Below are 17,420 nucleotides of genomic sequence, written 5' to 3'. Positions count from 1 at the left end.
CAGGTATCGCGATAATAATTAGGTATTAAGATCTATGAGAAACTCTTAAACTCCTTACTCTTTTCAAAAATTTATTCGCTCTTTTATTCTCACCTTTCAGATCCTCTCCTTGTTTTGTATTTGATGTTATATTAGAGGATTCTAATTCACCTCTTAGAAAATCACCAATTGATTTTCTTCTATTATCTTTTAAAGTTTTACTTCTACGGATGTGGTTTTTAATATCTTCTTCTATGGCCTCTTTCGAAGCAGGAGTTCCTTCCAAAAATGTGGTAGAACCAAGTCCAATACTTGAATGTCCATGAATAATCTTGTTTTTAACATTGCTATCAAACTGACCTGATATTGTTCCTTTTCTATTTATTGGATCAAGGAATGATGTTTGACTAGATGAATTAGATATCGTATGAGATCTAGTAAGCACATTGTTACTACTGTGTTTGGGAAATGCCATAATAGGTGCATTTCTGTTGTAAATATTATTTCTTTGTGGTCTTGCTGCATCGTATGGCCCATCGTGATGAAATCCACCTCTGAAAAAAATACCAGTCACATCTAATTTATCTATTGAATCTAGTTCAAGCCCATCAGATACTTTTGATTTACGATGTGAACTATCTTTTTTTCTACGGCTTGACTGAGTGCCTGAATGATGATGACGTTGGTGATGATGTGTGTTGGGGGGTATTTTTGCTTTTTGTGTACTCCATTGTATGTCTGCTACCGAATGTCTATGATACTTATGTTCATTGTATTTTGTCTCTGGGTTCTCTTTTCTTTCGTTTGAAGGTTCTTTGTTCAACCGATCTTTAATTTTACTTTGATTTATAGTAGTCCTATCGTCTTGTAATTGAAAATGATAGTCGTTGTAAAATGGGTTATTCTTATTTTTCCTCTTGTCCTCATAGTATAATGTTTCTTCTGGATCTAATTCACCCCTAAACGGATTCGTGTTCATTGTTGTTGACATCTTAAATTATTATTTTATGTTTGTATGCGTGTTACTTTCCGTCTATGTTATACTCTCTCTGATGTGTGTGTATTGAATTGTTTCTTTATAGATTAAAATAGTTGACAGTTTAGTTGTACTCCCAGCGACCCCTTGAACAAAGAATGGAAATCTAATGACCTGAAATAGTATAGAGTAATATAGATGAGTTAAAATTATATATATTTATAGACGTATATTAAATATCAAGACAACCAAATAGTAGAACACATTCAAGAATTAACTCCTCTTTAATAATTATGGGAGTAGGGAGGGCACGTGAAGAAGTTCCAGTAACTGTCATATCTTTTAATTGTTTTATTAAAATGTCTATGTATATAAAATACTTGTTGTCTATTTCTCTCTCTTTTTTTTTTAATATTTTTTTCTTTTTTTTTTTCTTTTTATTTTTCGATTATTTTGATATTTAGTTATTTGCTTCTTTTGCTTTCTTGTTCATCGCTTTCCCCATTTTTCTGTTTTCTCCGCCATCTCCAAATGGAGAAATCAGTAGATGCATAAAAAAGGGGTTTTCGATGTTTTCATGTGGAGTTCTTCTTTATTTTGCTATACATTCTTTCATAAGAAGAAACAACAAGATACATGTAATATGTAAGATACATGGAAATATGTAACCTACGAATATCGATATTTTTGTGTGTACATACAAAGTGTGTATGAAGTGTGTTTGCAATAAAATACTCAGACAGAGAAGAAGATATTTTAACTATCATGAACAGTTGGCTTCTGTTCATTGTCTATTTATTTCCCTTTTTTGTTAACTGTTTTCTTCGAATGTAGATGAACCTCTGCGTTTGCAAATTCAGAAGTAATAGAAGATATATTTTCTACCTTTCTTTCTTTTGTCTTTGTGAATTGATTATATAAAAGAAACGTTAGAATTATATGTTGTTTTTAATCTTGTGCCACAACACATACCTTAGGGCTATCAAAACCTTAATTACTATTACACCCCTTGTATAAGATGTAAACTTTACTGTAAATATGAAATAATTTCAATTTGAATAACAAAATTTCCTTTTTTTTTCATTTTACCATACTTAGGAAAGATTATGATTGTAATGTACATAATGTTTGGAGATATTTATATATACATATATATGGGTATTTTTTTTATTTTCTAAAATTGCACAAATTTTTGATGGATATGTTCATGACTCTTGGAATTTGTGGACACCTTGATATAATCTTCCTTGGTAATTTTTTCTTGTATCCTGCGATGTAAATGCATCAAGTAACTGTCATAACTTTCTATCAAGTTAATAGTCTTATCCTCACAGAATATTTCTGAGGACACACTACTATAGCTTTGATCAATATTAGGTCTTAGTAATAACAAAGGTAAAGAGGTCTGTCCTGTCACCGTGCACCAATATTTTATGACATTAGCCGCCTTAATGTTAATATCAGAACCAGTTTCTGGTAATGAACCGAAGTATAGAGATATTTGATTGATTGGAAGGGATGGATCAACTCCTAATAAATCATGTAATAACATTCTATTTGTGTTCTCGTTAAACCATAGATACACTGTTTCCCCATTGAAAATGAAATAGCAGCCGCCGTTCTCTAAAGATGAATGGCTGTTTCTTGTAGAAATATTTGTAACGGTATCCATTCTCAATTGAAGCATTGTTTCGTTGACATCGTAGAATGTTAAATCTTCTTGTTCTAGTAATACATGAAATGGGATTATTTGTGGATATAATTTATAATTTAATTTGGCTGGATTGAACATACTATATCTTAACAAATCAATGATTCTTTCATTACCTCTGGTGCTTTGATGATTTGGTTTCATTAAATTACTCTTTTCAAATGCTAATAAATACATTGGTAATGTCTTTAGAGCATCAGGAAGAATTAATTGAGTTGATGACGAACCACTTACCAATGCTCTATATTGGGTCAAAACATCTATAATTTTTTCATCAATAATCTTTCTGATGTTGATAAAATCGCAAGATCCTAAGGTTCTAATAATGTCTTTAATGATTATTCTCATAACAGCATCTTGATTGATAAATTTGAAAATATCAATAATGTTATTGGATACACCACCATTACAATTAATAGAACGGACTTTTCTAACACCATGGATATCAGTATATAATAGAGCAGTCTGGAAATGAACATCCGTACCAACTTTCAATTTATTATCGTATTTTAATAAAACATCAATAGTGGTATCTTTAGTGACCACTGGAATGATTGGATCACGGCTACTATATTCTACAGCTTCCATATAATATGATTCTATAGATAACCCAGTTGATGAACGAGTTTTTAATAACGCTTGATAACCTTCAATCTTTGAGATTTCGTCTATCATATCTTTACTTAATAAGTAATCTTCTTCATGTGAAACAATGTGTGGATAATATTTAACTACACCACTAGTTAAGGTAGCTGGATGTGTGACTGTAACCATATCAATAAACCCACTTGTAGTGATATACAAATCTAATGATATATATGATCTTAACATGTCTTCAGCCAAATGGTGATAAAATTCATTGTCACAATTCAAATGTTTTTTAATTGCATCATCCTTCTTCAAGGATAAGTTTCCTTTGCCAATTGTGGGTAAAGAGTTCAATGAACAAATGATTTTCCCACCTTGTTTACCAGTCACAGTATCAATAGCCATTTTTGCGGCTTCCAATGCGGATCCATAACAACTTTGAGCCACATGCCAATATTTATCACCAACCACAAAATTATATATTTTTTTCAAAGTATCATTAATGATGTTTTCAGATTCTAGTGGATTGACAAAAAGCCCATTATAAATAGGTAAAAATATATCATTAATCTCATTGATGATATATTCTTGTGCGGCTTCCAAGTCTGGTCTTAGATTATAAAATCTTAATTTGTTGTCAAAGGCCATAATGGCAATTTTACAGTTTTCTTGATTCTCTTTTATATATTCAATAGAATTCTTAACAGCTTCTATCATGGCTACTGAATTACCATTTTCATTAGCTAACAACGTGACATCGATAACGAAAATATAATGTAATGGAAGAGGGTCAGCATTCTTGATAACATTGTAAATTTTAGGGACTAGGAAATCGACAGTACCTTTACTCAACTCAGTGTTGTTTACTTGATTACCATTCAAACCAGCTGGATTTACTGCATTGAAATCGTCTATTGGGATCTTTATTTTCACATTACATATGTTACAGATAACGCTAGAGTCATAGCTAAATTTGAAACCTGGGTTAATGTAAGCACGACATCTTTTACAACGCAAAGGTTCTTTAATGTTTTGTGTCCCATCATCTAAGACAATGTTGTCAACATACTTAACCACAGGAATATCTTCAGATGGTAAAACTGAAGCAAAAGGCTGGATGGTAATACCCAGAGGCAATTTTGTAGCACTTCTTAGATGTTCATCTTCAGGTATGTTGTACATGCTTAAACGCATCAAACGTGGGTCTGATGAGCCCTGATCTACACAGTAAAATGAAGTTGAAGGTAGAGGGATAATGGATTGGTTTGCGGTTTCGAAAGTGGTTTGTAAGTATTGAAGTTGGTCTTCCCATCTTTGTGTGGCAATAATATGTGAAGTAGTTTGATAATTGTCGTATGTTTGCATGGGAGCAGAAGAAGATACTCGTGAGGGTTGTTGATATAATTGACTATTAGTAGACCCTACTAATGGGGTTTCAATAACAGAAATATTGGAATAAGGGGATTGAGTTATAGGTGTAAAACTCCGGCTATTAACAGCATCGGTGGACATATCGTTATTAAAAGCGCCAAAGTTATTCATTTTTGGGGTACTGGGTGCACTGAAATTTCCAGCGGCGGCGCCCACGGTACTACCAATCTTATGAAATGCCCTGTTTGGTCTTCTGTGTTTCTTTGTTACAAGTGGAGTTTGGGCTAGTCGTGGAGCATTCTGTTCCAAATTTAAATTGGCCATATCATTAGCCAATGGGTCTTGAGACATTTTCCTGTATGTCTTTTTAGTTGATGGATCAGTTGGTTAATGCTATTAGGAGAATATGTTATTAATAAGGAGTTGGCTTTTCAAGATATGCTCAATTATACTTAATAAACATATACGATGTTGGAGAGTGTATGCAAAGAAAAATTAAACTAAAATAAAAGATACATTTTTATTAAACAAGGAACAAAAGGTTGGGTAGATATACCAAGATCTTTTTTTTTTTTTTTAGTAAGTTTTGCAATTTCTTGTAAGCCTTTTTTCCTTTGTTTATATTTCGAGTTTTGTCAAACTGAGTTATTCTCGATATTTTTATTATTTGTTTTTTTTTGTTTTTTTTTGTTTTTTTTATTTTTTTTATTTTTTTTATTTTTGTCTGTTTTGGTTTTGAAATTTTAGGAACGAAAGAGATTGTCTATGCGGGGGGGGAGGGAAGGAGGAAAATAAAACAAAATCCGTAAAAATAAAAATAAACATCAAAAAATAAAAAACAAACAAAAAAAAACAAAAAAAAAAAAAAGAAAAAAAACAAAGAAGAGGAAAGACAAATGGAATATATGACGTGTCCTAAAGAGAGCCGTTATAAATATATACAAATTCACAATTTTAGAACGTTTATTTTATAAAGCCTACATTAAGTTAAATAAGTAACATTTGGTTTTTGGTAAAAGATTTAACCTACTATAGGGCTTCAAATAGGGTCGGTAAAAAGTGGGACCCTTTTCATTTGATAGAGTTTATATATATATATGTATGTACGTATGTATGTATGTTTGTATGTATGTATGTTTGTATGTATTTATGTGTGTGTGTATGATGTGATATTCTGCTAGAAAAGGTTGTATCAAAATAATTCAGATAATGATATGTTTTCTGTATGTGCTCCGTCTCTTTGTAAATTCGTGATTCTAGGTGATATTCATTTAGAATGTCTGTTTGTAACAGGTAATTTTATATTATATATATATATATATATTGTTTTGAGGTTTAGTGGTAGTTAAACGTTTAGCAAATGAGAAGGAAGGAGAAACATCCTAACAATAACCAAACGAAAATGCTACATTTGTAGTAAAGACTTGTATGTGATCGCACAAGAAAGCTTCGCAGGAATTTTCACCGCTGTCCATCATTGCACATATACACTACCACTTATGCAACTATTTATATATGATATATACTAGTCTACAAGTAAGGATTTTGTCAAACATTTCTAAAAGTATTTCTTTAGGGATTAGTTTTTTTATTCTTATTCTTGTTTTTTTTTAGTAGATTTTTTTAGATGCAAATTTGTAAGAAGACAACCACATCAATGGGATTATAATCTCCTTACCTTCCGCCTTGTAACCAATATTTTTTTCTTTATAACCAATTTTTTTCTCTTAGCTGAAATTAATAAATATCGTTCTTTCTTTATAGTATGTGGGAGGAACCAAAATATCAAAGGATCTTCTTGTGGGTGTCAACTACTGACTTTCAAGAAACATAAAACAATAGACACATTGTTCCATAAAGATTCTTTATTTAATTCGAACATTAGAAATCTCTAAAAAAAACAATAAACAAATAAATAAATGAATAAATGAGTAAAACCCAGATATTACATAGCTTCTAAAGGAACTATACAGTTTTAATAATGTCGTATATATGCTGTGATATATATTCAGCTACACTTCTTCAATGCCTATCCTTTTCTCAGGATGTAATAGTGATTATAATCTTTGGCATTTGTAAATAGCTAGAAAATCGCTGTGTATTATCACGTTTTTATCAAGAGAGTTTTTTTTTTTTTTAATTTTCCTTTTTTCGTTTTATTGTCTTTAATTTGGTTTGTTTCGTTTCGTTTTGTTTTTTTTTTTTTTTTTTTTTTTTTTATTTTCCTTGGCGCAATATTTATTCAATTCGGGGATTCCACGGATTGTTCTTCACTTAGTTTCCAAAGTTGTTTTGCCGTCTTGTTTTTTTCGTCTGCGTTTCCATTTTTTACTTTCCTCCCCTTCCCTTATCCTTGTCCATTTTCCTTTTCTGTTAGTTTTTTTGTACGGGTGTTTGCATAATATTCTTTCCCCTTAAGTATCATTGAGTGTTCAAAATGATTATAAATATATATATGTAGATAAAAGTTTGGTTTGCATCTGGTTAGATTGATATTTTTAACAATTCGACCATTTTGTTTAATGGCTAATATAGAGAAAGAGTCAAAAGACTATCTTCTTATTGTTTTTCTTTTTTCTTTTTTCTTTTTTTTTTTAATCTTTAGTAGAATAACACTTTTTACAATCTAAATGTCATCTGTAGTTAAGCAAAGATCAGTAACTTTTATTAATAGTGGTAGTCTTCCTAAATTGACAACTAAAGATTTGGATTTAGATTCATGTTATAATGAGAATGAGATCGTTATCAAAGTTTATTCTGCTGCTCTGAATCCAGTGGACTCTATTATGCATTATTCTGCAAACAAATGGATTACTTCAAGTTCTTTGAAGACTTATGGTAAAGATTATGCAGGAGTCATCGTGAAAAGAGGTGATAAGGTGGATCCAAAATTTAAAGTCGGTGATAAAGTTAATGGTTTGATAGTCAGTCTTTTTGGAACACAGGGCTCCTTTTCAGATTACTTGGTCTTAGATCCGTCTAAACAAGCATCGATTGGTCATATGAATAACTTTGACTATCTAGATAATTATATTAACTCTAAATTCAATGAATTTGATATCAACGCTTCCTATCCATTAGTCTTCGGTACTGCTTATTTTGTATTGTTTAATAAGGGACAGAAATGGACCTCTGATTCAAAAATTTTGGTTAATGGTGCATCTACTGCCGTGTCTCATTGTCTTATCCAAATTGCAAAGAAATATTTGAATATTGGTACCGTGGTCGGTATTTGTAATTCTAAATCCTTTGAATATAATAAAAAGGCTGGGTTTGATCACTTGATTGCATATGATGAACTAAACATATTGGGTAAAGTTCAAAGCTTGGTAAATGAAACTTTCAATGGTGGAAAATTTGACTTAATTTTTGACTCAGTCGGTACTTCACAATTTTTCCCTATTATTGAAACTATTTTGAAACCAAAAAGCGAAAACTCTTATTATCTCACTATTGTAGGGAAAGAGAAACTAAAATACAACTCTAGTCTATTGGATTATATGTGTAAGATCCCTGTATTCGATTATATCAAATCTTTTAATCCATGGAGAAAGTTCAATTATGATGTAATCATGTTAGAACCAAAGGCGAATTACATGGAACTAGCCTCAAAAATGATTTCTAAGAAAGAGTTTTTACCGCCTTTAGATTCATTATATAACTTTGAAGATTTCCAAGAAGCTTTAGATAAATTGAATAGTAATAAAGCTAGAGGTAAAATTATTTTGAGAATAAATGAAGATTAAGATGTGGTACTATCAAATTTAGAATATTCAGGTTTTTTATAATATAAGCATATATAGAGAGAGGGGAAGACGTGGCATATATATATATATATACACATATATATATATATATATGTGATAATTAACTTCTTTTCTTTTGTCACCTTTGTTTGACATGAACTCACTGGTTTCCCTTACTATAAAAAGTAATTTTCTGTTCCAGTCGTGATGTCTATTTTGATTTGATAACTACTTGTCTGTTATATAAAAATAAAAGTAGAAATAAATTATGTCAGATGTAATAAAGCTTAATAAAGACAAGGTGGGCTTCGTTTCATGCGGAGGGAATAAAACAAAATGTGGCACTTATTACATAACCACATATTTTGTAGCGGCAAAAAATGAATGCTCTGGGGGAGGTTCGAACTCTCGACCTTCAGATTATGAGACTGACGCTCTTCCTACTGAGCTACCAAAGCATTGAAAAGCACTCCCGTCGTTGTAGACCAACCTTGATATTATAATTAAATGGAAAAAAGGATTAGGGTTGAAAAATATCGTTAGGGTCTTTGTAATGGTTGTCAAGAATAAGTTCTAGTTTGAATTTTTAGGACTTGGGGTTTGTTGATAAATCCCATATGATTGTTGAATACTAAGTAACAAAATGAAATATTAATGAGTTAATTAATGAGAGATGTGTTTACGGTGACAATCGTTACAGAACCCCAAATAAGAAACTATCAACCCATGATTCATATATAAAGGATCATCATCTTGACATATAAATTTGTATGTTTGGTTGATTTATAATTATATGTAACATATTGTATAATACGAAAAAGAACAAGCAATAATCCTTTAATTCTCTTATATATATAACGTCCTTATATATTTGTTATTGCCTTAACTATTCGTCCAATAGTCCTATTATAGGAATTGGTCCTAAGTCCAAACTATAACACCCGTACTGGGATATAAAGTGGTTAGGATTTTTAATATTATTAGGGGAAGTACCAGAAATATCAAACAGATAATTTGTTACTAATCAAGACAATAATTGATATAACCGGTAATGCAATTATTAATACGGTCTTTATATATTAACTGCTATATCGAGTTTATATAATTATTCTGTTTGCTTGTTACTTACTATTTAGCTTATTGTATTTTGCGTGTTGCTTCTATATATAATATATATAAATTATGTATAAGAGAGGAGTGACGGAAGAAAGTTTTCATCTTCAGAAAACGTTGTCCTTTTATATGTTTTCTGAAACTCAATCAACTATTCAACTTGATATATCAATGAATCAGTAATCCATATCTTTATTATTAGTTACCATAATATAATCGAAGATCATAGAACGTTTAGGACAATAGATTAGGGGTGTGTAGTAACACAATAGGTAAATCTAGAATCAATTAGAATATTATGTAATGTTAGTAGTGATGACTTCTTATTTTACAATATTTCTTAGGTTTACATAGGTTTTATACAATAGGTTATATAACTTTACGATTTAATGGATAGATATAAAGATAAATGTATATATAATGAGAAACTGGCCAACAACACCCTTTAGAAAATGAAAGTCTGTTACTGACATCTCTATATAGGAATTTTTTTTTAATTTAGTTTTCCTTTGTCTTATATGGTGTATGAATATACAATCATATGTAGAAACTATTTTATTTTTTAAGTAAAAATGGTTTCAAGATATTTTGAGAAATTAAAATTTTTCAAAAGAAAATTTGAAGACTATAAGTGAGCTATAATATATAATAAGTGTATCTGTTTTTAAAGTAAAAAAATAAAGTTAGTATTTTTAACTTGATGATCCCAGTCATTGCTATAGATACTAATAGCTTCAAAATGTATTATTAATATTATCTGAATGGAACTTTTTAAATGAGTTGTGAATGTACTCAATTTTTTTTAAGCGTTCTTTAATTATTGGAAAATATATCAGACTGAATCACTTTAATTCTATGTATCGTAGTGCTGTTAGTAAGAGATAGGTCTTATTTTTATACAATATTAACATTGTTGTAATATATTCCAGTACTATAATAAGTTAATAACAAAACTTCAAAGTTATTATTTAAATTTATTTAATTTAAGCAGAAGTATTTGTATGATTACTAACTGGTGTAATTGATTCACTTATTTTTGTCAGATTTTGGCAGATTAAATTGGTTTGTCTTTTTTTTTTTCTTGCTTTTTTATTTATTTAATATTTACATTGTAAAATTTCACCTTCAAACTATCTGCATAGTGTAATCTGTTTACTTTTGTATATTCCAATTTTTTTTTTACATAGTGGATATATTCTGTCATTTTATAGTATATTTTTATTTTTGATGGCACTTTACTTCTTCAAGTTAACCTTTTCTTTTTGGTAAAGAAAAAGCTTGAAAAGAAAAAATCACAGCAAAATGACAAAATATAGGCACACGGGTTTATTAACTGTAATTAGATAGTATAATATTCAAGTTAAAGAAAAAGGAGGCAGATAGCCATCTAACTTTTAAAGTGCAATATATCATTTATAAAGTTTTTAAAATTGAATCTCAGATATAATTGTCCTATAATTAAAAGAAGCAACAAAAGAACAAAATAGAGAGATAAAAATTAATTAGCCCCGTCTTTAATTTCTCTTAAAAGAGTAATGTTGTCTGTAATAAGAGCACGTTTAATTTATATTGTATTTTCTATATTAATACTGTCCCATTTGGTGAAGAGTACACATGTTTATATGAATTCTGGTGAAACTAGATGTTTTTATAAACGTTTAACGACTGGTGAACTATTGATAGGTGATATTGATACAAGTGTAGACAAAGATGGCCATTTTGTAGAAGATTCTCAAGTACAAGTACATATCACTATAGATGAAACTTTTGACAATGATGAACGTGTTTTGAATCAAAAGAATTCTTACAGTGGAGATTTCATGTTTGCTGCATTAGAAGAAGGTGAGCATAGAATATGTATTGAACCTGAATATACAATAAATACTAAAGCAAGAATTAGAGTATTAATTAATTTTGAGATAAAGAATAAAAATATTTTGGATTCTAAGCAAAGAGATGCTGCAGAATCATTGAAAAATAGAATACAACAGTTGAGTCAAAGGTTGCACACAGTACGTAGTCAACAAAATACAATCAGGGAGAATGAAGCCACATTCAGAGACGAAAGCGAAGCTGCAAATAGTAAAATTGCTAGTTGGTCTATAATCCAAATACTCGTTTTAATTGTTGTTTGTTGGTTTCAATTACGTTATTTAAAGAATTTTTTTGTTAAACAAAAAATTTTATAGAAATGTCTCACAATTTAATATCATCCTTCAACATATACTAATGGATTGATCAAATAATTAACTGACTGATTGCTTTGACTATCTGATCTTCCTTCAATATTTAGGAGTTTGTCTATTTTTTACTTGCTATTACTCGTTTTTTGTTTATTTTGTCTATTCGTTATGCGGAAAGAAATAAGAAAAATAGAAAAAAAATAAAAGATGGTAAAAATAGCTAATCGAAATGATAAGGATTTTGTTGATTAATTTTGATTGTTTGGCAACAATTAATCTTGAATAATTCTATGTATACAAATATACAGTTATTAGTATAGATAGTTACATATATTGATATATAAAAATAATTTTTTAGTTAGTTTTAATCCATTACTGTTTTGACCCTTCTATATATATGCTCAGGTTACATCTGGTAAGAAAAATGTCTACTACTATTGATTATCCAAAAGAATTTGTTAATTTTTTAAACAAGGCACATTCCCCATATCATGCAGTTAATTATATTAAGGAACATTTGAAAAGCAATGGTTTCAAAGAATTAACTGAAAAAGATCAGTGGAACGGCAGAGTTCAAAAGTGTGGGAAATATTTTGTTACTAGAAATAATTCATCGATAATTGGATTTGTTATTGGTGGTCAATGGAAACCTGGTAACCCAATTGCTATCACTGGAGCACATACCGACTCTCCTTCTTTAAGGATCAAACCCGTCTCGAAAAGATCCAACGAGGGGTACATTCAAATTGGTGTAGAATGTTATGGTGGTGGTTCCTGGCATACTTGGTTTGATTCAGATCTATCATTGGCTGGTAGAGTTATGGTTAAAGACAGTACTAGTCATCAAATTGTTTCAAAATTAGTTGATATTAACAAACCAATATTGAAAATTCCAACTTTAGCTATTCATCTCGATAGAAATGTTAATATTAAATTTGAATTCAATAAAGAGACACAATTGTTACCAATTGCAGGTATATGCACAAATGGGAATAATAGTAACAACAATAATGGAAGCACTAAGGAATCTGGAGATTCAACAACCGAATTTACTTCTTTGATCTCCATTGTTGAAAGGCATAACAAGGAATTATTAGATCTGATTGTTAAAGAATTGGAGTTAAAATCTGTGCTAGATATTGAAGATTTTGAATTGATCCTTTATGATAATAAAGATGCATGCTTAGGGGGTATCAATGATGAGTTTGTCTTTTCTGGCAGATTAGATAATTTGACATCATGTTTTACTTCAATGCACGGGATCACTTTATCTTCTGATACAGATATTGAAACTGAGAAGGGTATTAGACTTATGGCATGCTTTGACCATGAAGAGATTGGATCTTCTTCTGCTCAAGGTGCTGATTCAAACTTCCTTCCAAATATCTTGGAAAGATTAACATCTTTAAAAGGTGATGATTCTGATATTTCTAATCCTTTGGCTAAATCTTTCATCTTAGAGACCTCAGCTAAATCTTTCTTCTTGTCATCTGATGTAGCACATGCAATTCATCCCAATTATGTTACAAAATATGAATCTAAACATAAACCTTTGATTGGTAAGGGTCCAGTAATTAAAATTAATGCCAATCAGCGCTATATGACCAACTCTCCCGGTATTGTGCTATTAAAACAATTAGCTGATAAGTGTAAGGTCCCATTACAATTGTTTGTTGTTGCTAATGACTCTTCTTGTGGGTCTACTATTGGTCCAATTGTCGCCTCCAAGACAGGTATCAGAACTATTGACATTGGTAATCCAATTTTAAGTATGCATTCAATTAGAGAAACTGGTGGTTCAACAGATATTGAATATCAAATTAAAATATTTGAAGAGTTTTTCCAATCTTACTCGTCTTTAGAAGATAAGATTATAGTTTGAATAAATATATAAATATAGATATCTCTTATGCTTATTTATTTATGTATCTTTTTATCTAATTTTATATCAATGCATAACTGAATGATTTCATCTTATCATCTTAACGATGAATACATCTTGTTTCTTTATGAATATTAAAACAATTCAATGAGCATATTTTATCACCACATTTTACACAACCAGATATACTATCAAATCCGCCACATATGGAACATATGATCATCAATGGTAAAACCTTGAAGTATTTTTTATTATAAACATTATGTAAAATTACACTTTTATCAGATTGATTCATTGACTCAATATAAAAATGTAAAGGCCTTTTTATGGTTAATATCTTTTTCAAAGCTGCTTGTCTATTTGTAGTTTTTTTTCTAGTCTTTGGTGGTTTTGTAGATTTATAAGAAACATGAATGCTTTTAGGGATATCAATCTTATATTTATTTGATCTAACATTTGTATTACCCTTCAAATGTGATATGGTAGTAGTATTAGAATCAACTTTATCTTTATTAACTCCTGTAATAGCACTTAATAAAGCAGGAATCTCTGTAAAATCTTGTACATTTTCTGTATCCAATTCCATGAACCTTCTTTTAGACTGTAATATCTGTTCTGGAGTAAATTTTTGTAATGCTTCTTTAGTAGAAGTCTTAAGAACCGAATTTTCCATTGACATAGGGCTGTTTGCATCTTTAGGGTTTCCGTCTTGAGAAAGCTGTTGCTGTTTATGTTGTTGATATAATTTGGCCTCCATATCAGCTAATGAATAGTTAACTCTTTTTACAGAACGAAACTGTGAAGAAGTTACATTTTTAGACACTTTATTTTTAGAGCGATATGATCTTGATTGTGGATCTAAACTAGTATAATAGATATTGGGATTATAGGTTTTCTTATCTATTTCTTCTACTAGATGTGATGGCATTATCAAAGTCAAAAGAGGTTTTTTTTGGTAGGTATCTGTTAAATATATATGGATATATATGTAGTTTTCTTAGTTATATGGTATGATGAAGTAATTCTTCAAATTCCTTTTTCTAATCAGCCGTACATACATTCGAGATGTGTCAGAATTAAAGAGCTGTACAATCAATTATAGATTTATTATAATTTATTATATTTTACATAAACCTTTCAAAACAAAGTTATCTATCATAGAGATGATTCTATTTGTTCTTTTTTTTTTATTCACAAATCTACTGGCGGTATCAAAATCATTCTTTTTTTTTTCTAAATTCCATTTTTGATGTGACGATATTTTTGATTTTGTCCTTTAAAAAAACAAAAAAAAAATAACAGAGAGAGATAAGTCTTACCTAATGAATGATTTCATAAATGAAACAAAAAATTCAAATATATTACTATCCAATCAAAGAACTTATGTATATTTATATATTATTCTGATTTATAAATATTTATTATTGTAAAAATAATAAAATTAAAATACGTATGTCCTATGGATTATCCAAAAATGGTTTAAAATGTGTAGTGATTTCGTTTGCATTGCCATCAAACTTGAATTGTCCATTAGTCTCGGCTTTGCTAACGGCATATGTTATCATTGGTGTGTTATTTGATAGTTTTGTCTTAAACATTAATCCAAGAGGTGTCTTTTGAACATCTAATTTGGGTTTTGTGTTAAGGTTTAATTCTTTTTGTGTATTAAAATCATTATTAACCGGTTCTACAATGCCTTTATTCTCTTCTTTATCAATCATTTTTGTACTTAAAGCTTTGTCATCTTTATCACTTGTAATTCTGTTTCCTATTGGAGAACAAACACCACCATTATATGAATTGTTGAATTTTTCTTTCTTTTCATCATCTTTGGCATTATCGCTATTGGTATTTTTTTCGTTATTATTTAGACAAGAACTTTTCTCCATGTCTATGAATTTTGATTCTTTTTTCGTTGATATCTTTACATTGGTCATTTTTAACTTGTCAGTATTTGCAACTCTATCATTCAATTTTTGTTTAGTATCGTTATTATTATCCTTAGTACTACTGATCAAATCATCATCTAATGAACTTTGGATTGGATTCGGCTCGAAATTTCTTTCAATCTCATTGTTTTTCTTTCTAGTTATCTTCTTCAACAACTTTTCATGATTCGATTGGACTCTTTGGAAAAAACGTAATATAGTGTCATTGAACATAAATAATTTATTAATAAATGTCTCATCATTAATGTCTTCCATTAACATATCCTGTATCTTATCTTGTACTTGTTTCAAATAATCTATAAAATGTTGTAGTTTATTATTCTCTATACCAGTTAATTGGTAATTAAGTTGATCATCATCTTTGAAAAGTAATTTATCCAGTTTTTGATTCCATTTAAGAAGAATATGGTTCCAATCTTTGACTCTATTCAATATTTCATTCTTGGCCTCATTAGTAATCTTATTTGATTTAAATTTCTTCAGTTTTTTAGCTAAGATATCGGATGCTTTAATATCTTTTTCTTTACCACGTCTTCGTAATTCAGTAATTTGTGAATTAAGTATAATTATTTGTTCGTTATTAAACTCTTCAAATGACCTTATATTCATAACCATATTATTGTTATTATTGGCTGTATTATTTTTATTATCATCATTATCCTCATCCATATATGAATATGGTTTTAAAATTGCCAATTCTTTATCATTTAAGGGTGGATATAAATAACCTTTATCCAAAATCATATTATAAAGATGTTTAATATAGACTAGATCGGTTTTATAGGAGGTCCATTGACAAATTGTGTGATACCATATATTTAATTCCTTTAATAATTCTGATTGCACAATAGAATAATTATTAGAAATCGTCATACCCTTTCCAAGATCATTATGACTATTATTGCTGTCTTCAGTGATGGCAGTCTGTCTAATAGGGGGAAATTGATTGTTAATTACTTGTAAAAACCCTTTTCTAGATATATGAAGATGAACGGGATACCCACAATTTTTCACCAGCAAATCTAATAATTTTATAGCATTCAATTTGACCGTCTGATCTACATTAGATGAAGAAATCAATTTAGCAATGGTAAAAACCACGTTTCTAGCAGAGTTACCTTCACCCTTCTGCATATTAATATAATCAGCAATATTCAGAAACAAAACTAATCTACGGTTTTCATCGTTTACATCCTTTTTGTCATTTAGATTATAGTAGTTATTAAAGCACGCATTCTTAACACGATCACATATCTCCACTGTATCCACCATAATTCCTACCAACAATTTGTCAACATGTTTTCTACATATGAACTTATTGAACAAGACAGCGCATATACATAATTAAAACATCTCAGGATAGAACAATTATAGTATGGCTGTTTCATTATTTCTATTTAGTCATTAATTAAAGCTCGAGAACTGCAAAGTCCTTTCTTCCTTTCTAAAGTCGTTGGATCACGTGAAAAGTATCGGCAAGAGATTACTTCTTCTTTTTTGTTTTTACTTTAGTAAATATAGGGTTATTAAAAATATTTTACAATGTTTATATATATACATTAGGTGTAAGACAGGGCTCCAATAGAAAAAAAAGTTTTTGTCTTTTTTTTTTTACAGTTCCATGGTTTTGAGGATCATCTGTTTATTTTTTCGCATCCTTTTTCACAGCCCTCAAACAATAGAAAACAAAAGAATTCATTACAAATTGGTCGAAAAAAGAGCGTATGTTTATTTTTTATTGCTTTTCTTTTTTTTTTTTTTTCAAAATTGAGGAAGTCAAAAATAAAAAGAAAAATTGAAAAATTAAAAAACACCTTTGATGCTTTTCTCACGTTCTTCCTTGAATGATATTTTCGAGCCAAAGTTCAGAAAAATAAAATTGAAAAAAAAAAACTTGAAAAAATGCAGAATGAACAGAAGCA

The 17,420-nt window shown here is 29.5% G+C and overlaps 7 protein-coding genes and 1 non-coding gene across 8 annotated transcripts; 3 read left to right on the top strand and 5 right to left on the bottom strand.

The window, feature by feature from the left end:
* Nucleotides 1-25: 25 nt before the first annotated feature.
* Nucleotides 26-970, bottom strand: PAL2 (Pal2p; the record flags this gene model as incomplete). The annotated part of the gene is made up of 1 exon (XM_064861661.1): nt 26-970. One exon carries the CDS (start codon nt 968-970, stop codon nt 26-28), a length of 945 nt encoding a protein of 314 aa, XP_064716616.1.
* Nucleotides 971-2,129: 1,159 nt separating this feature from the next.
* On the bottom strand, nt 2,130-4,976 carry SFB3 (Sfb3p; the record flags this gene model as incomplete). The annotated part of the gene is made up of 1 exon (XM_064861660.1): nt 2,130-4,976. The coding sequence occupies one exon, from the start codon at nt 4,974-4,976 to the stop codon at nt 2,130-2,132; it is 2,847 nt and encodes a 948-aa protein (XP_064716615.1).
* A 2,279-nt stretch (nt 4,977-7,255) lies between these two features.
* YIM1 (Yim1p) lies at nt 7,256-8,371 on the top strand (the record flags this gene model as incomplete). Its single annotated transcript, XM_064861659.1, has 1 exon — nt 7,256-8,371. The coding sequence occupies one exon, from the start codon at nt 7,256-7,258 to the stop codon at nt 8,369-8,371; it is 1,116 nt and encodes a 371-aa protein (XP_064716614.1).
* Nucleotides 8,372-8,755: 384 nt separating this feature from the next.
* PWA37_005207 lies at nt 8,756-8,830 on the bottom strand. Its single transcript has one exon. It is a non-coding gene; the product is annotated as a tRNA-Met (tRNA).
* A 2,189-nt stretch (nt 8,831-11,019) lies between these two features.
* On the top strand, nt 11,020-11,673 carry ERP5 (Erp5p; the record flags this gene model as incomplete). Its single annotated transcript, XM_064861658.1, has 1 exon — nt 11,020-11,673. The coding sequence occupies one exon, from the start codon at nt 11,020-11,022 to the stop codon at nt 11,671-11,673; it is 654 nt and encodes a 217-aa protein (XP_064716613.1).
* A 391-nt stretch (nt 11,674-12,064) lies between these two features.
* APE4 (aspartyl aminopeptidase) lies at nt 12,065-13,549 on the top strand (the record flags this gene model as incomplete). Its single annotated transcript, XM_064861657.1, has 1 exon — nt 12,065-13,549. The coding sequence occupies one exon, from the start codon at nt 12,065-12,067 to the stop codon at nt 13,547-13,549; it is 1,485 nt and encodes a 494-aa protein (XP_064716612.1).
* Nucleotides 13,550-13,649: 100 nt separating this feature from the next.
* Nucleotides 13,650-14,477, bottom strand: VPS71 (Vps71p; the record flags this gene model as incomplete). The annotated part of the gene is made up of 1 exon (XM_064861656.1): nt 13,650-14,477. One exon carries the CDS (start codon nt 14,475-14,477, stop codon nt 13,650-13,652), a length of 828 nt encoding a protein of 275 aa, XP_064716611.1.
* Nucleotides 14,478-15,006: 529 nt separating this feature from the next.
* On the bottom strand, nt 15,007-16,770 carry GGA2 (phosphatidylinositol 4-phosphate-binding protein; the record flags this gene model as incomplete). The annotated part of the gene is made up of 1 exon (XM_064861655.1): nt 15,007-16,770. The coding sequence occupies one exon, from the start codon at nt 16,768-16,770 to the stop codon at nt 15,007-15,009; it is 1,764 nt and encodes a 587-aa protein (XP_064716610.1).
* Nucleotides 16,771-17,420: the final 650 nt, after the last annotated feature.

Source organism: Arxiozyma heterogenica, assembly GCF_036370985.1.
Source record: "Arxiozyma heterogenica strain weizmannii chromosome Unknown scaffold_9, whole genome shotgun sequence".
Lineage (NCBI taxonomy): Eukaryota > Fungi > Ascomycota > Saccharomycetes > Saccharomycetales > Saccharomycetaceae > Arxiozyma > Arxiozyma heterogenica.
Note: the sequence above shows the minus strand (reverse complement) of the source record. Positions and strands in the feature narration are given on the sequence as shown.